This window comes from Gossypium hirsutum, chromosome D12, assembly GCF_007990345.1.
Source record: "Gossypium hirsutum isolate 1008001.06 chromosome D12, Gossypium_hirsutum_v2.1, whole genome shotgun sequence".
In the NCBI taxonomy this organism is placed as follows: Eukaryota; Viridiplantae; Streptophyta; class Magnoliopsida; order Malvales; family Malvaceae; genus Gossypium; species Gossypium hirsutum.
This window is the reverse complement of record NC_053448.1, coordinates 60,847,191-60,871,322: the sequence shown is the minus strand read 5'-3', so window position 1 is coordinate 60,871,322 and position 24,132 is coordinate 60,847,191. Positions and strand designations below refer to the sequence as shown.

Here is a 24,132-nt window from a genome sequence, read left to right as displayed (position 1 = left end):
GTATGGGTGGTTATGCCTTGGTAGTCCCAACAAAGGGTGTGTAGTGAATTGCCTCAAAGCCGACTCAAACAAGGTCCGTGGAGAGTCGTTTGCGGATTGTCTCATATGAAGGGTTGCTTGCAAATTATTCCTCATGGAGGGTCATCTATAGGCTGATCAACATTTTATTAGGTGTCAACATCAAGGGTAGAGAGTAAGCTTGGCCTTCTTTATTTGGTAATATTACCTTTTTAAGCCTTCAAAATTGTAATGATCCAATTAACAAATTGGTTTCACCACTTTAAAAATTTTACAATTCAATTTTAGTCCACTATAAAATTTCTACTTTCACCCCTTATCTTAATATAATTTGTTGATTTTACATAAATTTATACACAATTAATACATCAAATACAAATTTTATTGAATGATAATAAAATATTATTATATACTAAAAATTAAAATAAAAAATGATTTTCTTTGCCTTGCTGGAAAAGCATTAAAACCTCATTTGGGTACACTCAACAATCTTTGGATCAGCAATAATTCAGTGTTTTTATTTTTATTTTTTTGACAACATATCATATCTTATCTTAATTTCTACACCTAACCCCAATAACATTGTTACATGTTGCTAAATTTAAGAACTTGAAAGTAGAAGCTGATTCAGCTTTGACTCATTTATATTATTATTGTAATAATTAAAATTGATGTAAATTTGAGTACATTTAAGCAGATTTGAGGTATGAATAATAAAAATAATTAAATAAAAAAATATATCTGTAGAATAAATTTTAAAATAAATTTATATTCTTGATTTAAATGCCACGTGATGTTATACAAGTGTCGTATTATTCACTCTTTTGTGTACAATTACGTATACTTATTAATTATTAGAAATACTTGTTGATTAAATTTGAGTTGAGTTGGCATTGTTGTTATTGAAGTCATGAGTTCAAAGGCATTAAACAGTTTTTTTCTTTTGATTTAAGCGTTGAGAAAGAGTCGCGAGTAAATGTAAGCTTTGTGTAAAAATAAATGTTTATTATTGAACCTTAATGAGTATACAAAAGACGTATTTGGACCAAGTTAGGATGTTAGACTTATTATTGAGAGGCTTTTACATGTGATAATATGTTCATCATATAAGATTTTAAAAATTATAAAATTTTATTTCAAAATTTAAAAAGAAAAGAAATTAAAATATAAAAATTAAATTCACAACAACACAATATAAGAATTAATGCCATAATTTAACCAATTAATATTCTTAAATAATTATATATAAATAAAACAAAATCTTTAATTGATTCAATAGTATCAAATCAAACCTGGTTCCGATTGTAAGAACTTTCAAGCACCAGAACAATGTACAGCACAACAGAGCATCAGAAACCCCATCTAAGGTATTTGATAAATTCGTCGCAGATTTTTTTCATTTATATAAATAAATATATATATTATATTTTTCAATGATAAATACGAGAAGCAACCAAGAATCGAAAATGGAAAACAACCCATCAAGAGGAAGAATATGATATCACCATGAAGGGCATAAAAACCTCCATTAAATATATATGCCTTCTTTTCTCTTGTCATCTCTCATGGATTTCTTTTCAATTTCACCATACAAGAAGATGATGAGAGATGCTTCCCTATATTAAATCAATGTGGGATACAAATATATTTATATATTTTTTAAAATTACATTATATATTCATGTCATGAAAATTAAAATCCTACACATTTGTCATCATTCGAAACAACAACTATGATTTGTAATGTTAATATCATTGTTATATGATTCTGATTATAATGATATTGAATGAGAATAATGTTTAACTCTTTTTTATATATATATATATATATTCTTCATAAATATTGATTATTAATTTAGGGTCAATATTAATTGTTCTAATAGGATTGGTTTTTATTGGTAGCCATTAGACATCAATCCACACTCATCACTTGGTCTTTCTGACATGTTATTTCACTTCAAGAATAAAAGAAAAAAAAATTAGATTCTTTGGTTTACATTAATTAGGCTAAATTGTAACATAGAACTAACTTGGGGGAGTTATGAATTTTTATGCAGAAATGGAAAGATGGCCATAATTGGGATATTAGCGTATGATGTGATTTAGGATTTTTGATTATCCGTTTAGATCAGATTGAGTTTAGATAATATAAATTTGATATAAAGCTCCATGGTGAGTTGAAAATCATACTTTGAGTTTTCGTGTTGAACTAAAAACAAGTTTGAAAAAGAGAAAGAAAAAAAAATTCAACCCGACCCAGCTTAATCCAAGTATATGTCTAATGAGATTTTGAGTTGCCTTTGCCCCTAACTAAGTGGTATAATAATCATTTTAGTCCCTTTTATTTATAAAATATTTAATTTAAGCTTGTTTTAAATTTTTTTTTTACTTTCGATCTCTTAAAATTCTAAAATTTAAATTTGCCCCCAAATTGAATTCATGGCTTCACCTATATTGCTACCTGGTCCCTTAGTTAAGAACTTGATTGAAAGATTTTAAAGTTTTTTACTTGTATATAGCCTCATTTTCAAGAGAATACTTTGACTTGGGTTAGAATTTTGTGGTTATAGACTACAATTGCTAGTTATAAAGAAAACTGATCTTGATGTTTGCAATCACACGATGATTGATTGAGTTGATAAGAATTGAACAATTTATTTGTGATTCTTGATATCAACGATCTTTCTTGATTGGACGGTTAACAGAATCCAACGTAAAACCCTTCCTCAAACATATATAATAAATTTGATTAACTTTGAAATAAGATGGTCTCCTCCCCGGTCGAGGAGCCATATAGAAACAGCTTTAGACTATAATATGTTTTTCTGAAGTGTATAGGATTGTCTGAAGAGACGATGGGTTCACAAAAAAAGAACAAAGCTTATCGAATCAAATCATGCATAGCGCACAACCATCTACCAAAGAGACGAGAGCATCCATACTTGGTAGGGTTTAAAGTCATGCCTCACATTTTCAAAAAATGAACGATAATGTATTATTTTCTCTATTACCCCATTGATTTTAATTTAATTAGATTTGTTTTTCTTTTTAGAATTGTTTCCTAGCTTAGTTATCAAATGGTGGCAAAACCTCTTATTTCATTAATTGATTTAAAATTTTCTTCATTCTGTACAGAAATTAAACAAAATTCTACATGCTTTTCCATTTTTAGTCTCAAACCAATTATTTTCTCTTTATCGTTGTCAGCTAACTTGCTTCATCGTGCATTTTTACATGCATGATTATATTTTAAAATTTAACTTATTAAATTATTAATTATATATAAAATTATAAAAAAATAGATTAATTTTAAATGAGTATAAGTTGATATCTTTTATGAATAGGATTTCGTATATTTATCAAGTTCAGTATTGTCTTTGACAAGGTTTTATTTATTCTTTTATTCTATCGAGAGCTCCAGTAGCATGGCGCGCGTACTCAAAGGGGCCGGCAAGCACGAGCCTTAGCCCCCTTGCTAAATGGGTATTACTTTTTAGCCCCTCCCATTTAACTTTTGATTAAATGAAAAGATTATAATTTTAGTTTTTTGAAAAAATAGAAAATTTAATTTAAACATTTTTAATACAAAATTTTTAGTTTTTACTCTCCCAAATTTTATAATCTTATCTTAACTTCCTTTAAACAAAATTTTTAATTTTATTCTTATCGAGTAGGTTCATAAAGTGATTTTATTAAAAGCATGACTGCTCGAGTGACAAATTTATAGAATTATAATGCCTTAATAATTGCTTGAAAAAGTAAATCATACGTCATTGCACATGATTAAACTCGAACTCATACTCCATAAGTTTGCGTAAGAAATTTATGAGTGAAAATATTAGTGTTCCAAGTGGGGGTAATGGGAGTGCTAGCTAGAGATATATTCCACTAACCATAAACAGCAGATATATATACTTCATTTTCCATTTTTCATTTGACCTTATTATCAAACCTAACAGAACAATTAGAGAAAAAAAAATGTTTATTATATTTTTTCATTCTTATTAAAATCAAGCTATTGGCATCCACAAGTCCCTATAAGACGTAGACAGCACTTCCAATTCTTAAATTCTCTCAATTAAAAAAATAATAATAATTATTCCTAATCTTCTTCCCCCACTTTTTTTCATGAATAAAATCCAATATCTCACTGGTCTTTATATCTCTTCAAGCTCATTAAAACAATCCATAAGACATAACTAAATTATGTAGTTTTTTTATGAAGTTTTTCACACCTTTTGGACCATTTTATTTCTCCATATCTTAGGGACCATTTTTTGTTTCTTTTTAGGTCCAAAATCATGGGTGATAGGCTACGCCTAGCAGTTGGTATCATGGGTATTAATTCTCTCATCTCCTCTATACTTATATTTATTTAGTTTTTTGCTGATACAAAAAAGCATAATACCTACACGATCTTTCTCTTGCAGGCAATGCTTCTTCTTTGTTGCTTTATGCTGCACCAATGTAATGTCAATATATCCCTGCACATACATACATGCATACATATATATACACATACATACATTCATACATACATACGTGATAAACAAATATATATGTGTTGTACAGCTTGACTTTTACAAGGGTAATAAGGAAAAGAAGCACTGAAGAATTCTCATGCATCCCATACATCGTTGCACTATCGAATTGTCTCCTTTACACATGGTATGGATTGCCTGTTGTGAGCTACAAGTGGGAAAATTTCCCTGTCATCACCATTAATGGTTTAGGGATCATCTTAGAGTTATCTTTCATCTTCATCTATCTTTGGTTTGCTCCAACAAGAGGAAAGGCGAGTTTCTTAATAAAACCCTGTTTTTCTTTTTCTTCTTTCATTATCATGTGATCTCCATTGATGGTAGCTTGGTGAAAAAATTTGCAGATTAAAGCTGGTACCACAACGACGATGGTTATGGTAATATTTACCGTAACTGCAATTATATCGGCTTTTGTATTTCATGATCATCATCATCGGAAAGTTTTTGTTGGGACTATTGGGCTGGTGGCTTCAGTGGCAATGTATGCTGCTCCACTTGTCGTCGTGGTAAGCCCTTTAAAAAAGAAAAGAAAATTCTATTTTTTTTTTCAGCTTGATTCGTGTCATCTTCGTGTGGGAGTTGATTATTTTTCTTTATTTTAAATTTGCAGAAACAAGTGATAATGACAAAGAGTGTGGAATTTATGCCGTTTTATTTATCTTTTTTCTCGTTCTTGGCTAGTGTTCTTTGGTTGGCTTATGGACTACTGAGTCACGATCTCCTTCTAGCGGTTCGTATTATATTTATTACATTATGGCGCATCGAGATTGATAAAAATAAAAAATAGTAGTTTGAATGTTTAAAGTTTTAAATTTAAATCTCATAAATTTTTTTATTAACATATTTTTAAAAAATAAATTACACTTATAAAAATATAATATATTTTATATATAAAAAACTGATGCATATAACAACATTTGAACTAACATCATAGTAGTTAAACCTTGGATTTTATCATTTCAAAAGAAAGCTTCATTTGATTTTTACAAAATTTTTACAAAAATCAATAAATGTTTTTTTCTGACACAGTTTATATGTTATTATATATGGCAGTCACCAAATCTGGTTGGCCTCCCCTTGGGCATATTGCAACTTGGACTTTACTGCAAATATAGGAAAAGAGGAATTATAGAAGAAGAACCAAGCAAATGGGATTTAGAGCATAATAATCTCCAGGAGAAACCCAAACATATGCAGCTCTCAATGAACGAAGATATCAATGGAAAGATCTGAAAAGCATATTAAACCTTAGGGTATGGACTTGTAATAATTATTATTTTTAAAAGCTAAAGGTGAAAGTTATTACAATATCAATGTCTTGTTTTTTCTTTTTTAAATTTTAGAGCGCAAAGAATGTAAGAGTTTGATGCTTTACCAATGGAGAACAAAAGTTAGCAGTGTTAATGTGTTATGCGTTGTTGTAAACTAAAACCAAAATGCGCCTAAAAATATTAGCAAGTTATGATTCTGTCATTTGTGTTGATGGATTGGTTTAAGCTAGGATTTATCGATGAGTGGAAAGAGTGGCAAGAGTTGTAAGGGAAGAGAGTGAAGGTTTTGGCGAGAAGGAAGGAGGATAATGGTTCTTCCCTCACTTCATGCTCTTAATCTTTTATACACTGATTGTCTCGTATCTTGAGATATCACGTACTGAGTTGATATTGGTGAGTAAAAGCAAGTGGCCTAACATTATAGGTTTCGTACAATGGCATTTTGATGTGTCTCATGTCACCTTGGATTAGATGTGATGGCTGGAACTTAATATGACGGTTGATGAGTAAGTCCGCCTATCATGCAAATTGTTAATTGGGCAAGTCTTCACGAGAAATCTCAAGTGAGAGCTATACATAACTGTTGGAAGGCATGACCTTTTTAGGATCTTAGTAAATTGTAATAAAATTTTTATTTAAAGTTTGAATACTGAAAACGATATTATTATGAGAAATAATACACATCTAAATATCAACCATAAAATGATATATATAAATACATATTTTTGGTATGGGAGATGGAAGGACCACCTGTAACAGCCTAATTTTCAGTGGTGTCGGAAACAGTGATTCGAGATCACTAAATCTGACAAATGAGTTAAAATTTAATAAACTAATAATTATGGGTCAAGTGTGAATTTAGAAGAATTTTTAAATTAGTGAATTTTGTGATTTAAAAAGAATTTAATAGGTAAATTGGGTCTAAAATGAGGTATCAAGACCTCGAGTTCATAAACCAAGACACAAATATTTTTATAAATATTTATGGAGTTCCATTGAGTTAGTGTAAAAGTTTCGTTAGAAAATTTTAACGTTTGGATAGTCAATTAATTAAAAAGGACTAAATTGAAAATAGTGCAAAATTTGTTAAATTGTGATTAAATAGCTTAAGTGACTAATAAGGAGGGATTTAAAAAGCAATTAGGCCCAAGTTATATGGGCTGGATGGTTGGGCAAGAAAAATCAGCAAGAAAGTTAGGAGAAACAAGGGCAAAATTGGAAATTTTACAAATTAAATATATAAAACAAAGATAAAAGTGAAAAATCTAGAGATCTCTTCATAATTTATCAGAAAAAAACGCCATATGAGGTCTGAAACAAGCTGTTTTCTCATATTTTTATACCATGTGAGTTCAATTCTTGCTTTTTCCTTGAAATTTTTATGTTTTGTGACTTTTACAACTAGGTCCAACTATTGAATTCATTAGTTTTTTATGCCATGGGTGATTTTGTAAGTTACCATGAATATTTCTGGAATTTTATGATGAATTATTATAGATTTGAAGTTTTAATTTCATTATATTATGATCTTATTAAGTGATTTTAGTAGAAAATGATTTTTAGGACCTAATTGTGAAAAAGTTAGCAATTGGGGTTTTATACTGAAATTATGAATATAAAAGGCTTTTTAGTAGTCTAAAATGGTTGGATAAGGTGTTAATTGAGAAAAATTAGATCAATTGAAGGGTTAATTGAGTAGGGATCAAATTGTAAAAATTGTTAATTTTAGGGGTAAAAGTGTAATTTTAAAAATTGAAAGGCATAAATTGTGAAGTAAATTAGTATTGAATTAGATGCTAATAAATGGAAAATTTTATATTATAGATCGGGAATTCGAAGATAAACGCGGAAAAGAGAAAGTATCGAACTAGTTTCTAAACTTTTACGACTTATACGAATTGGCCCAGGTAAGTTCATATGGCTAAAATTTTATGATTAATTGTTAATGTGGGAATGATATAATGTATCAATTCGTATATTGTTGTTAAATTATGATTATGGTAAAAATGAGAATAAGATGAGATTGTTAGTTCAAATTAAGAGATACGCAGGATTGAGTACATACGTTCGGTAACCAGTTATGAATTGACGGATAAGTCCATGGTGAATCCATGGCAAAGTGTGAAACGTAGGTATGGTATTTTAGTGAAGAAAACCATACTGAGTTGTGAAAAGTAGGTATGGTGTTTCAGTGAAGAAAACCATACTGAGTTGTGAACTGTAGGTATGGTATTTCCGGGAAGAAAACCATACTGAGTTATAGCAATGTGAAATATTCAAGCAAATCGTGGCACTGGGCAAACGATGTACTCAAATTCGTAAGACAATCCTTAATTTGACAGGTATTTGTAAGTGCAATTGAAGCTAAATGTCGGAATTGAAGTTGACATATGATATTGAGCTCGATTAGATAGATTCATTGTTTGAGATTGTGGTTGGCAGGAAATGTTGAATTTTTATTTGTTTATTAATGTTGTTAGTGAAATTTTGGTAAGATTTTATTATGAGCCTATGAACTTACTAAGCTTTCTACAAGCTTACTTGTGTGTGCTTATTATTTCTTGTAGATTGATATATATATGTTCGGAGAATCGGATCTACATCAACGATCACACTATCCAGATTTACTCTGGTAGATTTTGTTAAACAACTTTTTGATTTATATGGCATGTATAGGGAATTGAAGTAAAAAGTAATAGAATGAATGTGATGATTGTGTTAGACATTGAAATATACATGTTTTTAGCTTGAAATGGTTGATTGGTTGAACTTTATTAGTATTTAAATGAAGTAGTTGAAATACTAAAATTGGTTGTGAATTGAAATTTCCAGGGAATGTTAGATAATTATAAAGAGGTTATATTGAATTTTTTAAAAATAAAATAAAATAAAATTGCAATGGAACAGTTTTTGGACAGCAGCATTGATATAACTTTGAAAAATCACCAAAAAATAGTGTAAATTGAATTAGAATCTGAGTGAGATATGAAAGTAAAGCTGAATGAGTCTACTTTCACATGAAATAAATAGAGTAAGAAAAATAGTTATATATTTTTATATATTTGAATTTTAGTGAGACAGGGTAAGAATGATTTTTGAAGTCCCCTGTTCTGACTTTAGAAATTCATTAAAAATTGTAAAGAAGGAATTATGAGTTATAATTTATATTTCTAGATTCCTTAATGAGTCTATTTTAAGTAGAAATAAGTGAAAGCACCATATGAAGTCTGTACAATGAGATAATTGAATTTTAGTGACGAGAGGTCAGGATAGTCTATCAGTGAAACAGGGGAGAATTTAACTAATAAACTGTACTAATTGGCTGAACCAAAAATTCTGAAAATTTTATGGTAAAAATATATATGAGTCTAGTTTTAGGAAAAATTTACGGATCTAATTTTCGAGTTTTGTAGCTTGAGTTATAATTAATTTAGTGACTGTTGCGCAGGTGGACAACCTTATTATAAACAATGAAATAATTTTTAAAAGTAAATTTTCATACCCCGAACTTTTAAGTTAAGTCAAGTAAAGCCCCATGCTCGACTCCAACAAGTAAGAGGTGTTACACCACCCCCAAGAAAACCTTAAAATAAGACTTTGATGTTGCCTTGAGAGACAACAATCAACAGTGCTACAATTTGGCTAACGATTTACAACCACAATTTTTATCATGTTAATCATTGTCACAAGAAAATTAAATCTCTTTTATATGTATAAAGTGTTTAGTGACAAAGAATGTGCCTTTTAGAACTCATTCTACATTGACAAATACAAGACAAATGTCAGTTATACAATATGGCTAATCTCAGCCACAAAGCATTAATAAAAAACTTAAAACTAAATTATAATATAAACTTTGATTGTAATAAAAAAAATCAAGATTAAAACTATGAATATAGGCAAAACAAAAAAGAATTATAATAAGATTTTAAATTAAATTATAAAAATATAAAAATTAAAGGGGTTATAGAAATGATTATTAAATACCAGAAATAATATTACATAATTTAATTTTTATAAATTATGTTCAGAATTTGAATATAAATCAATAAGTTGTATTACGAAAAAAATTAATATAATAGAATATTAGAAAAATATATAAAAAATATAAAAATTAATATTAAAAATTACTCAATTCAAAATAAAACAAAAAAAATTTATAATTTTGTAAAATTAAATTCATACCCAAATTAACTTAGGATTTAACTCAAACAGAAATATTTTAAGTAGGAATAGGTATAGATATTTCCCTGCTAAAGTGCGCCCGTTCCGTCAAATTAACTTTTCCCTTGTTTGCTAACGTCACCGGGGGGTGCACAATACACTTATCCGGCGCCAGAGTAAGTCCCAAACGTAAACCGCGCGATTAAAAAAAAAACAGTAATTCATATTTCTCTGCGAAACCCTTATATAACAATTATTAAGAAATTCTGACGGATTATCTCTTCAAATTTTCTCAGGTTATTTTATATTCTTTTAATTACCCCGTACATTGGCTGATTTTCAGCTATTTATAAAGATATATGTTTCGATCTGATATGAGAACTTTTAACGTTTTATATTTCTTTTTTGGATTTTGAGCATTTAGGGTTTTGATTGTCTTTTTTCGGCGAATATTTTTCATAGGGCTTGTGCTGAACGGAATGGCATCGCTATCAAGTCAGCCGCAGTTCCGCTACACTCAACCACCGTCGAAGGTGCTGCATTTAAGAAACTTGCCATGGGAGTGTACGGAGGAAGAGCTGATTGAGCTGGGGAAGCCATTTGGTAAGGTCGTTAATACCAAATGCAATGTTGGCGCCAATCGAAATCAAGCTTTCATCGAATTTGTGAGTTTAATCTGTTTTCTTCTCTTCAAATTTCATCCTATTTTGTCAAGAATGTTAGTAATTGCTCTCTTTTTTTGTTTATCGTTTTTTAGGCTGATTTGAATCAGGCTATTGCTATGATATCATATTATGCTTCATCTTCGGAGCCTGCTCAAGTTAGGGGCAAAACGGTCTACCTACAATATTCTAACAGGCAAGAGATTGTAAACAACAAAACCACGGCGGATATTGCCGGAAATGTTCTTTTGGTAACAATCGAAGGTCAAGATGCGCGGCTTGTTTCCATTGATGTTTTGCATCTGGTAAGGAAGATCTTTGATCTTTCTTGCTTTCTTTTTTGGGTTAATAATATCTAGGTTTGATCTGAGTTTATGTAATTACTAGGATTTGTGTGGCTTTTGTCATGCTCTATAGAAAGAAAAAACTTTCTGTTGTTTTGACATGAATATGAATGAATTAGCAGGATCATGTCAAGGGAATTATCTCCAATGGCAGCCTAGTGCATCCGGAGAAAGAGCACATGTGTGTTTGTCTCCTTTCTCCTTTCCTTAACACTACCTCTCTTCCCTACTCTTCCTTACTTACCTCCAATTCCTACCTTTAGGGTGTTTTTCTTTTTCATTTCTTCTTTCATGTGCATCAATCTCCCTCGGACTTTTTTGATGCTTTATATGATCTGTATTATATATTTATGCCATAAAATAGATGCTAGCTTTCTTGAGTGCCAAAATTTTCGCTAGTGCGTGTGAGCAGGGTAGTCTAATTGAGTGCCTTAGTTTGTCTTGGCACTCAGCTGAAGCCATGGTACCAAACAAGCTCTGATTCCATGGCAACTTTAAGTGAGGTGCTAGTGTTGGGCATGGGTACTCCTGATTCCTGAATTAGTAGCCATTCATTAATGTTATTAGCATTAATTTTTGTTTGCTGATGCCTGTTATTCAAGATTGAATGAGTGGCTAATCAATAATAGCCTGTGAAGATGAAAAACCCCTCTGTTCCTTCTGTGCTCATGCAATTGTACTTATCTCTTTCTATTTTGGAATTAAACACTATTTGTAGTTGTTAATGTAGTTGTGAAATCACGTAGCAATGGTTTAAGGGACTAATTGTTACAATCTAAATGTTTTTCTCTAAGATCTAGACAACTATATCTGCTTTTGGGAAGTAAGCTAGTAATTGTCATTGATACTATTCTACTAGAGAACAGTAGTTATTTTTCTTAGGGAACAATGTAATCTACAAAGTATACTCTTCATAGTTCCTGCATTTGTAGTTTACTTTGCTTCAATTTACTTGAAGCAGCTAAAGCTTTATGTTTTACCCTTAAAAGAATAGTGATTGTATCTGATTTTTACTCAGAAGATGGCACAGTTATTTATCACATAATACTTGATAAAATTGAAATTTGAGCAGCCTGAAGTGTAGCTTTCGTTTTTCTTTTTAAAGATTTGAGGATTCTTAGCACATATAGGTCAATTTTTTCATCCTTTTTCTTTTTATGCTTTACTTCATTCTAGTACTTTGGCAAAATCATAGATTTTACATGTTCTATAATTTTTTTTAACATCATTAGAAAATCTGAAATGCATCACTGCAATTGTTAAGGTGTATTCTGTTATTATGTTCTATTATTTCTGTCTCGATGCTTAAGACCTGGTATGTTGAAGTTATCTCCATTCCTTATTTTCTGGCAGATTTGTTAGTGGAAATTATAGGTTGTAATGACTTTTTGGAGTCCTTTTACTTGATTTATTTTCCATTCATCTTTCTAAAGGAGTTAATAATGCAGGTATTTTCAGCTTTTGGATTTGTGCATAAGATTACTACCTTTGAGAAGACAGCTGGATTTCAGGTCAATGAATTAAATCTCCTTCTTCCTAGATTGATTGGTTTGCTTGAGCCTTTGAAAATAAGCTTGTTCTATGTTTTCTTTTGTCCAGGCATTGGTGCAGTTTTCAGATGCAGAAACAGCCACATCTGCAAAAAATGCCTTGGATGGACGAATCATCCCTAGGTGACTGTTGCAGTAATTGTTAGACATAAGTCTATTGAACACATATTGCAACATATAGCTTTATTGTGGTGCAATTGAACACATAAGTATATCAGGCCCAAAATCTTTTGACGACAGTGTCTGTCAAATATTGCAACATTTCCTGTTGTTTGCTATCTTTAAGTCCTTGAGATAGTGTATAGAAAATTCACCAAGTAGAAATAAAGTATGGTTCTTATAGTAACAGCATTTACCTCCACAAGCAAAGCTTTTAATATTGCAGCTTATGTTGTTCTTATGTTGTTCTTATGTGACTTTGTTTTCTTTTATGATGATCTACTGACCTTTTCCTGGGTTCCAGGTATCTGCTTTCTGAAAATATATCTCCTTGTTCGCTTAGGATCACATATTCTGCTCATACAGATCTGAGTGTGAAATTTCAGAGCCACAGGAGCAGGTATTCCTGATGTCTACTCTTCTCATCCGATCATGATCATATGTATCATATTCAATTACTAATTGTTACTTATGTTGCTTATGCATCAGTGATTTCTTCACAGTTTTTTTTTTTAAATAATCTAGACTTTCTGGACATCCCTTTTGTTGCAATGCCATTTACTGGCTGCTGTACATCTCTTTGCTGTTGTATAGAAATTAAACAAATTGGTTTTTTTTTCAGGGACTATACCAATCCCTATCTTCCTGTTGCTCCTTCTGCTATAGATGGAAGTAACCAGGTAAAGAACATGCTATTTGCAATTCAATTTCTTAACCGCTGAAAGAATTGTAATATTGTTATTTACTAGGTGCTGTTTCTTAGGGCACAGTGCATTAGTTTTAGCATAACTTACTTGAAAAATTTATTAAAATGTTTAATTTTTTCTCATGCATGGTGTCACATTCATTGAGATTCAACTCTCGTTAACCTGTATATCTACCGTGAAATAAATGATATTTCTGTATTAATATGCGGGCTCTATACTGTTTGTTTACTAATTTGGTTCTTAATGAGATTCATTTGTTTGTCACCATTGCAGTTCAATTTGGGTCTTGATGGGAAAAAGCTAGAACCTGAAAGTAATGTTTTACTTGCATCTATTGAGAACATGCAATATGCTGTTACCTTGGATGTGCTGCACATGGTATTTACAATTTACTGAAAGTGGCTTTTGTTGGACTGTTTAGTACCTGAATTCATACCGATTATCTATTGATTTCTCTCTTTGTCTTGTTATAATGTTCAGGTCTTCTCTGCTTTTGGCCCTGTTCAAAAGATTGCCATGTTTGATAAGAATGGTGCCCTGCAGGCTCTAATTCAGTACCCTGGTAATGTTCGAACATGTTTATTTCTCGTCTTAAATTAGGCCTCAGAATTTGGTTACTTTTCCATCAAGATGGCCCATTATCGAGAATCTCTCACTAGTGCTGAAAGGTTACTTTTAGACTAAGCCTTCTTATTCTAACAAATCCATAATATAGCCATTTATGGCCTAATACATTATTGATTATTATTTTTATATTAAAGCCAAGAACATAGGGAAGAGATTGGACACTTTATTTTCGCTGTCCCTTGAATTCAAGTATTAACGGTTCCATGCTTTGCAGATGTTCAGACAGCTATTGCTGCCAAGGAGGCCTTAGAAGGGCACTGCATATACGATGGAGGGTTTTGTAAACTTCATCTCTCGTATTCACGCCACACTGATCTTAGTATAAAGGTAATTGGACAATACAGTTTACGAGTTGTTATCTAAATCGTTTGCTTTAATGCAATAGTTTAGCTGGGAGGCAGAATCCAACTATGGTTGCATTATATTGTCTGTTTTGTTCGGTCCCAAAGTTGCATTATGCGGTTGGTCTATTCTTTACAGGTCAATAACGATAGGAGCAGGGATTATACAATCCCTAATCCTGCCATGGTGAACCCACAGCCTTCAGTTCTGGGGCAACAACCAGTTCAAACAATGGGTCATCAATACAATGAGACACAATACGCTCCAGGTGTACAACAACAACCTACAATGCCTCCACAACCTTCCGCTGGATGGGGGTCATCGGCTGTTCCACCGATGCCCCAACCTATGATGAATAATCATAATCCTTACATACCACCAGCCTCAATGCCACAAATGACTCCGGGAATGATGCAAATGCCAGGCCAGGGTGGCATACCTCCTTTCAGACCCACTCATATGTAATAGCATCTATCTATCTATCTATCTATCTATCTATCAAGTATGAAAAACCATATAAAAAAATTGGGGGTGGCCTTAGTTGCTACATGAGTGGTTGCTTCTCGTGTTTTATATAGATATTGAATGGGGGGCATGGTAATCACTCATTTTAGACGACATTTTTTGCTTCTTAAGTTTTGGAATATCGAGAAGTGAGTGAGAGAGAGTGAACCGGTTTTTAATTTTTTTTTTATTATTTAGAGATTTAAGCTATATAGGCTTTTAAATCACGGTTGAAACAAGCGGACTGATTGAACCGGTGTTTAGTCCAATTTCAATCATATTTGGGTTTTTTAAAAACTAATTTTGATCATTATTTCTTTATTATCTAAGTTTTTATTGTGCATGGCTGAGATGGAACGATTTTCGCCAATGGGAAATGAAACAAAAATTGACATATTATTAAAGGTTTTTCTTTTTGGCCATTAATATTTAAATAAAAGGGTTTTGGAGTCGGTCATGATTTAAATGAAATGAATTATTAAATTTTGATTTAATTGGTTTAATCACCCCTGAAGTTCAACTGATTCGTTTTAATTTGTGAGCTAATTGGTTTTTATGATAGATTTTTAGTTCAACCAATAACATTGTACCAAGATGAAAAAAGATCATTTATGGTGGTAGGTAGTGTCATTTAATGCACAAGTAATTGTTGGAGACAACTAGCTTTAGTTTATTGTTTTTGTTTTAGATAAATAGAGTTATTATGACGAATGTATAAATTATTTGATATTTTTAACATGTTTCAAAAAATTAGTTCATCAAACTAAAACAAAAAACTAATCAATGTGGTATTGGTTCAGTTTTTTTATAACATTGGCTCGCTACCAAGCACGGAAACCGTCTACACACATATTTTTTGGACTAATTCTGAACCCATGTGTTATTTTAACCTTTTTATCTAATCCCAAAAATCCATATATAATCCAAGCATCAATGACACTTATAGGATTCGATTTTGCAGATGCCCAGACAGCTATTGCTGCCAAGGAGACATGCATAGAGCAACTTATGATACCTTCACAACCCTCAGCTGGATGTGGAGCCTCAGCTGTTCCGGCAATTGGTGTCCAAACAGATAAGTAATCATCATAGTCCTTATATTCCACGGGTCTCGATGCGGCAAATGACTCCCGGGATTATGCGAATGCCAGGCTAGGGTCGCGTACCACCACCAGCTTCGACTGTGCCTCCTTTTAGACCCAATCGTATCATCGCAATAGCATGTAGGTGATAGACATCGTGCAGCTGTGCCATTAAGTTCTGGGGGTGTTCACTTGAAAGAATTTTTAAGATTCTGAAGGGTTAATAAAAAATTTCAAAAGTTTTGAAGGATCTAATTAAAACTTTTGAAAAGCTTAACTAAAATTTCTAAAAAATTTAAAAATTTTACAAGGCATAATAATTTTTTTTCACTAAAAGATGGTATGTAGTCCAAGCAAGCTGAAATTTTAAATTTGTATGCTGTAATTTCACATCAAGGTTCATTTTCTTTAGCCGCCTTAAATGGATTGATTATGATACATAACAATATTATTAGTACACTCTTAATTACATCAACCTTATCTCCCATTTTTCGTCCTGATAGAAACTTCTAAATCAGCAAAGGAACAAGTGGTCTTTTCTTTTTAAACCTCCAATAGAATAAAGTTTATAACAAATGTGGTTCATCTACTACAGACAGGAAATCCAACACATTAAGTTCAAATAAAACATGACAGACCCAATGACACGGTACAATGATGCAGCTTTGAGTTAATGGTGTAGAAGATGGGAACACCCACAATTGCCAGTCCATCCTTAAAGCCCTTCCGTATATGAAAAAGCCTTTGAAGCTTCATCCATGGCAATTACAGCCACCACCTTATTTTTATATCTCCTCCGTTCCCGACTTTCATAGATCAATGGGTTCAGTCCGGTCTTGGATGGCTAGCCCCTCCGAGATGTCCGCGAGTGATTTGAGATTGCACTTGATCAAAGCTTCAACAAAGTAGCATGTCTCGTCTTGTGTGTTCCCTTCAGGGACATCCACCACAAAGGACTCGATCACTAATGTCCCCGGTCTTCCGTTGATGATCTCCGGATGGAGTGAAATGATTGAAGAGTAGTTCTGGATGAAATTTTTAAAAATTAAGGTCAAAGACATCAAACAGGGCCTTGATTTTCATTTTACAACTGCTACCTTAAAAAGTTGAACTTCGTGACCATGACTAACTAATGAACTGGTAAAAATATCAAGGAGGCCCTATGCAAGAAATCAGATCACATTTTACACAATCTACTCAACTACTCAAAAAATAGACAAATTAGTTACTGTACGTTAAATCAAATAGCAAATTGTTCCTTTATGTTCAAAATTTCATCCATTTGTACTGTTAAAAACTGACAGTATAACCAAATAATGACATGTGGTGTGCCATATGCCCCTCATGTTGATGTATAAAGACCAATTTTTAATTGTAAAAATGGATAAAATTTTTAGCATAAAGGCCAATTTGCTCTTTGATCTAATATACAAGGACTAATTTACCATTTTTTTAGTAGTGGTAAAATACAATCTGACTCCTAATATAGGGCCTTCATGGTACTTTTACCAACTTTTGTACCGAACATTCAAGAAAACAGATTTAACTGCAGATCTTACTTCTTGGATTTTCAATATTGCAGGGAAAAAAATATTGTCCACAATTGAGTAACACGAATACTTTCGTGAATCTTAAGCTACAAGCAAACGCACTTAAATTGCTTTGTTTTAAGAACAAACAGATTTTAAATGCAAAGGTTAGATGATATCAAATGTAAATGGAGAATAACAAAACGAATTTCTAGTTTTCTACCTTAAGTCTGTGATCACCACAAACAATCCTGATGCTGAGGATATGCTCATTATCATCAAGGAGTTCCAATCTTTCAGTACTTGTAGTAGCCGGAAGTCCTGACTTGACATAAACTTCTCTAAGACTTCCAATCTTGAGGTTTCCCTGTGCAATACACCTGCTGACAAAGGGTTTATACTTCTGAGGTTGGTCGAATCTCCTCACTAAAGACCAAACCTGTAAAATCAAAAGACAAAGCAATACAAGTTTCATAAAAGACTAGGCAAATCCTGAAAAAAGAAAAGAGATTCAACCAAGGTGATAGATTAACAAATTCATAAAAATATAAGAATCGAGCTCAATAGTTCTACCAACAAGCTACTAGTCTAGTCACAACTTGTATGCGGGTTCAAGTTTTGATCCCCGAAATACCCCTTCCTCCTCTTTGAATGTAATGTAAGCTTTGTTTGTAACAAAAAAAAGCTCAACGGTTCTAGAGGAAGGCATTATTTCTACATTATCGAAATATCTACTTAGGGTGAGTTTGGATGGGTGGTTGGGTGCGGTGCGTTTAGCTTATTTTTTTATCTCACGCTACAGTATCGCTACAGTATCTAATTTCACCGCCACCGCTGTTTTTACACTAACAACGCACCGCCCATCCAAATCCACAGTTAGTTATCAATCTTTCCTCTTTGTTCGGCCATTGAATAAACCATTCATAAGGTAGGTGCCAAAATGGAGAAAGGAAAGGAAAAAAAGATTTGGAACATATACTCACGTTATTCCCATTTCTAGGAAATTAAATAGCCAACAAGATGAGTTCCATTTAATTCAATTAGATCATACATAACTCATTGTTTCTATATAAAGAAATGGAGAAAACCATGGAAATGTATGTATTAGGGAAAAAAAACTTTGGACAACCCAACCAAATCAAAAACTGTTTAAAAATTCAAATGAGCAAAACACCTTTAATGTAAGTTTTGAGTTGTTAAAGTGAATCAAAATGATCTCTGTTGATAAAAATTTCAATGTAAGACCTTCAAAATTAATCTTTTACTAGTTCAAAAATTATGCAAAATGTTTTTTGTTAAACATAAACCAGCAAAACCAAATATAACGAATTCAATCAAAACATTCAAAGGTTTCTACTAAAGAAAACCACCATAGATCGAAATTAATCCTTGTGGAGGACAAAAAAAAAGTCAAACACTGAAACACAATCTCACTAAGCAAACATGCAAAATAATCACAAAAAAGAAGAAGAGGAAGAAGAAGAAACAAAACCATTAATCTATGACGCTAGCAAAAAGAGAAACCAAAATGAAATCTCTCAAATAGATCTAAATAGAAAAAAGAAAGAAAAAGAAAGTTACGAGAGGAACAGGAGCTTTGATGTGTTTAACGAGAGTTGAACTACACTGATTCTCTCCTATCTCATGCAGATGATGTCTCCTTATATACTCAGCCGCCGCAACCGCCGCCGCACCACTGAATCCGTTGCTATGCCCATTCATTTTTCTCTCTTCTCCTTATTTACCATATAAAAAAAAACTCGTTTTCCTCTTAGGAAACAGCAACAAACAACAAATAAACGCTCTAACTCGTCTCCTCCGACGGTAACCGGAGCTCCGATCATCAACCGGACTGAATCTCTCCGACGAAGCTTCTAGAAATCATTTTAACACGGTTTATCTCAATAAAAAGAAAACTTTGTGAGTCACCGCCATAAAAAGAGAGAAGCTACGTTGCCTCTTCTACCACTAAGCCTCTCTATCACCCATCTCATCACCTGAAATAATAATAAAATAAAAATCCAATTAAAAAGCTTCAATTTAAAAAAATATATATATATATATTACTGGTTCAGCTTTTGGATTTGACATTCGGTTAAGGGTTTTATTACGAGAATTGCCATTCTTTGGAATTCTAGATTTATTTGATATTTATAAAAACAAAATTTCGCTTTGCCCTTTTAATTAGCATTTTCAACTTAATAAATCATTGATTCGTTGGATCTTTGGTTTTAAAATGATAAAAATGGAGACTTTAATATTTGAATGGTTTTTTGGGAAAATGTCGGTTATTTATGGTCCATCCTCATTTATTTATGTACCAAAAAGTCCTCATTTATTTAGGTCGTACTGCCAAAAAAATATTATTAAATGCCATTTTTGACCTTCTTGCTTTATTTATTTTTTCTTTCACACTTATGAAAATTTTGTGGAGGAAATTGACATTTTAACTTTAGCCCTTAATATTGATTTAGATTTTTTTTTGTTTTTAATTATTTGATTAAAAATAAAATCTGCATTTTGTACTAAAAAATTGTTTGCTTTTAGAAATTTGTATGTTTTACTTATAATTATTATTATAAAATATTTAAAGAAAAATATAGTTAACGAATATCTTTTAATTTAATTTAATAATTATTAAATAATATAAAAATACAAATAATAATAAAATAAAATTTTATTAGTGTCTAAAATATATATATTATTATTAAAAATAAATCTGATTTATTCAACATTTTCTATCTTGATTGAAAAAATTGTTCATACCAATGTTGATTGATATGATATAGTATTTTAAGTTATTTTACAAAATACTATATTTATTAATATCTTTACTTAATTTAAAATTTTCTCTGGAAACATAAAGTTAATTTATTATCATATACAAATAATTAAAATTCGATATAATTATATGTTTGAAATGTATAAAACATAAATTCCAAATATAGATCTAACAAATTCACAAGTTTAAAAATAATTATAAATATTATGTTTAAATTTACACATGCTTAATTAATAATTTCGATAAAATTTCCAAAAATCAATTTTTTTTACAAGGATAAAACGATAAACAAATATTAGTCTCAATAAATATTAGATACAGTTATTGGAGTTTGTATCATTGTTCCCCAAATAAAGTGTTTCATATGTTCATGTTGAATTGTAATATTGTCCAGTTTAAAAATGAGTTAACGTAAAAGAGTTAATTTATCATAAATCTTGGAATTTATAGATAAGCATAGAAAAATTAGTATTTTCAAAGACAATTCTATTTTCCAGCTAACATTCCCACTTGTATAAAATAAGGTAACTAGGTAAATTCTTTATGTCCGAATCTCGCTTTATTCAACTTACCAATCATGTGTTCGAATCATAGACTTATGATTTTTTATATTGATTATGTATTATTATTGAGACAATGTGGACTTCACATTTGTAATGTCACAATATTATTAAGGATGAGTTTGGATGGGCAGTGTGTTTACTTGCTGTTAATGTAAAAACAGTGGTGACGATAAGATTAGATACTGTACCGATACTATAACATGAGCCCAAAAGTAAGTTAAACGTACCGCACCGTACCCCACCCCACCCTATATCTACTTAAGGACGTGGAAACGTCTAGTTCTTCCGGATTTTCTTTCATACCTAAACTAATGAATATTTTTGAAATTGTTTGGAAAACTTCAGCAACGTGATCCAAAAACCAATTTTAAATTAATAAAATTTAAAGAATGTCTTAAGCCTTAGTTTAACTTTTCACTTGCTCCAAAAGCCAATAAAATTTAATCAAAATTTCTTTTAACTCATTTCAATAAGATTAAAATAATAATTTAAATTTTAGAAATGATATTATTAAAAAGAGTTATCACGAATTTTAAATATAAATTATAAAATAAATATAAAAAATATCAATAATGTTTAAAAATTTTATATTCATTCGTGTTTTTTAAATAAAAAAAAACAACTTACAATATAAATTTTAAAGTGTTAATATAATTATGTGGCATTAGCATTAATTTTTGAATTCTATTACATTCTATCTTGTGTTTTAATTATTTTTTGGAATCATATTTATGTATGTATAAACTATAAAGAGGTCCATTTTTAACTATTTTACCTTCATGAAATTTATTAAAAGCATAAAGATTCAGATGAAAAATCAATAAAAGCTTTTCTTTATTTTTATTTTTTGGATTTTGACATATTTATTATTTGAATAAAATAAATAAAATTAAATCTATTTTTATCTGTTTATTTTGTAAAAGAATTAGTTGGATTTTTTTTATGTAACTTCGCCGAATAAATTATTTTCCCAAGAGAAGAAATCAAAAGTTTCGTTTTGACCTTTTTTGGGAGGTTTTATGAAGGTTAAAATATGTTATACCTATTTCTATTCTTCACAAATTTGGAATTTAAAATTATTTTATTAAATTCAATTTTATTATTACGTTATTTTTTAGTTACATTACTATTAATTGAGTTTTTTTTAATTTTAAAATATCACACTTACAAATTTAATAAAACAATTAACAATTTTAATTAGAAATAAATTTTGAAATTTAAAAAATAAAAAAATTAAATTTCTAGAAAAATGTATAAAAAATTAAATTCTAAATTTATCAAGAGTATAAAAAATTATAGCATATTTTAATTTTTTATGAATAATTTATGTTGATACTGTGAGATGATAAAAAAATAATGGTCTTGTTTGTTTGGCAATTGGCTGATAGTTAATAGCAACGGCTGGTTTGACTAATTAATTCTATTAATTATTTATTTGAAAGTGTTTGGTAAAACTTAGCTGATAGCTAAAAGCTAATATGTGTAAAATGACAAATAAAGGCATGGAACATTTTATTGTTAAGTATTTATTTGTTTATAATACTTTAATATTTATTGAGTGAAATTATTGAAATAAAACACTATTATCGAGGAATTAAAACATCTATTATTGAAACTAATTAGTGAATATTTTTAAATATTTAAATAAACAAAATTTTGAATTTCCTTATTTGTAAATATTAACATTACGGAAATTGATAAATATTAATAGTGTATCAATATAATTGTAAACTATATTCTTAATAATAATTATATCATGTTCATTGTATGTAAATTAGTGATAATTATGTCATACTCTGAATAAATTTGTCAAGTAGCATATTTCAATTAATATAAAGTTGCATAAGAAAACATTTTACACAAGTAAAATGAAAATGAATTAAGAATATAAATATTCAAAAAACAGATACATGTCAGATATGTCATTTCCACATATCTCATACCCAATTAGCCGTGAAAAAAGTTACCCATATCAGCGTTTTTTATTTTGGAAGTTTTAATTCAACAAATTCTTATAAACCTCCATTTATCAAACACTACAATTAAATAATATGACTATTTAATTCATCATTTATATTCAAATTAACTAAAAAAAGCCAAAAACTCTAATGATAAAAACCATAATTGAGGTTATTAAAAAGAATTGATTGACAATGATTGTACTTTGGGTTCAACTAACTCAAATTGTGGAGGACATTATATTACAATGCCATAATCAAATCATAATTGATCTCACTGCGTACGTATTGATTTTTTGTGGATGATATGGGTTTATCATCATCTCATCCATGCTCTTGCCCATCATCACATCTTCATAAATAACCCTCATCTCTTAAATCTTTAATAAATTTAAGGATTTTTTTGAAGTTAATTACATCAAACGTAATAATTTATAAATAAAATTCTAATTAGTGATAAATTTTAAAATATAAGTTAAAATTTTTATTTTTTTCTTGTTATATTCATCATGATAGGATATTTTCTATATTTTTTATTTAAGAGCACCTCGTCTTGCTAAGAGAGCGTTGTCACGATTCCTTCAAATCCAGCTGTAATACCTAATTTTAGCCCGGACTCACATATGGAAACATAATCTTCGAAGATATGCAATCTTAGATATGATATATGCAATTTTAGATATGATATGTAATCTTAGAAGATATGATTTTGTAATCTTAGAGATTTAATTTGTAGATACCCTTTGATCTTCGCCGTTGATGTAATTGATCTGTACCGTTGGATTTGGGGAGGTTCAGCTATAAATAGAGGTCTTTCCCTCATTGTAAAAGGAGAAAAGAATCAATAAAAAAGGGAGAACGATTGACAGTTTTTTAAAGGTGGCTTACTGTTTTTTTTTCTTTTTCGATTATTTTTTACTTATTTACGATTTTAAAAAAAGGAGAAGGTGATACCACTGTGAATTTTATTTATTTATTTTATTTAGCCCTAATAAAGTGACGCGTTTCAAAGGATGGAGATATTTTCCCATTCGAGCCCTATGAGTTATTTGCGCCTTTTAATTGGGCCCTTCATTTTTTTAATTCTGTTGATTTTCAATTTAATCCTTAATATTTCATTTTAGGTTTTTAGTCTATTTTATTAATTTTGTTATTTTTATTTTTATTATTATATTATATATTATTATTATACCTATATATATGTGCGCATATGCATGTTAATATATATACACGTTTTAATATATATACATATTATATACATACTTTATTATTATTTTATTTTCATAGTTTTTTTATACATATATATATACACACATTTATATTTCATAAT

General features: G+C 30.3%; 3 protein-coding genes across 5 annotated transcripts; 2 read left to right on the top strand and 1 right to left on the bottom strand.

The window, feature by feature from the left end:
- Positions 1 to 4,116: 4,116 nt before the first annotated feature.
- On the top strand, positions 4,117 to 5,962 carry LOC107944817 (bidirectional sugar transporter SWEET3). Its single transcript, XM_016878645.2, has 6 exons — positions 4,117 to 4,355; positions 4,448 to 4,484; positions 4,590 to 4,812; positions 4,903 to 5,064; positions 5,169 to 5,288; positions 5,612 to 5,962. The coding sequence occupies exons 1-6, from the start codon at positions 4,319 to 4,321 to the stop codon at positions 5,789 to 5,791; spliced, it is 759 nt and encodes a 252-aa protein (XP_016734134.2). The 5' UTR covers positions 4,117 to 4,318; the 3' UTR covers positions 5,792 to 5,962.
- A 4,124-nt stretch (positions 5,963 to 10,086) lies between these two features.
- Positions 10,087 to 15,166, top strand: LOC107947257 (polypyrimidine tract-binding protein homolog 2). Of its 3 annotated transcripts, none has more exons than XM_041107596.1 (11): positions 10,087 to 10,169; positions 10,456 to 10,658; positions 10,751 to 10,960; positions 12,448 to 12,510; positions 12,599 to 12,672; positions 13,013 to 13,108; positions 13,331 to 13,388; positions 13,689 to 13,793; positions 13,896 to 13,977; positions 14,257 to 14,369; positions 14,523 to 15,166. In XM_041107596.1, exons 2-11 carry the CDS (start codon positions 10,473 to 10,475, stop codon positions 14,847 to 14,849), a joined length of 1,314 nt encoding a protein of 437 aa, XP_040963530.1. In that variant the 5' UTR covers positions 10,087 to 10,169; positions 10,456 to 10,472; the 3' UTR covers positions 14,850 to 15,166. The 3 variants fall into 3 exon arrangements, with proteins under 3 accessions (XP_040963530.1, XP_016737335.1, XP_016737334.1); XM_016881846.2 differs by having other exon boundaries at positions 10,160 to 10,289; XM_016881845.2 differs by lacking the exon at positions 10,087 to 10,169 and having other exon boundaries at positions 10,302 to 10,658.
- Positions 15,167 to 16,484: 1,318 nt separating this feature from the next.
- LOC107947258 (abscisic acid receptor PYL8) lies at positions 16,485 to 19,766 on the bottom strand. The gene is made up of 3 exons (XM_016881847.2): positions 19,081 to 19,766; positions 17,723 to 17,938; positions 16,485 to 16,995 (listed from the first exon to the last, which is right to left on the bottom strand). Exons 1-3 carry the CDS (start codon positions 19,219 to 19,221, stop codon positions 16,780 to 16,782), a joined length of 573 nt encoding a protein of 190 aa, XP_016737336.2. The 5' UTR covers positions 19,222 to 19,766; the 3' UTR covers positions 16,485 to 16,779.
- Between the last annotated feature and the right edge of the window lie 4,366 nt (positions 19,767 to 24,132).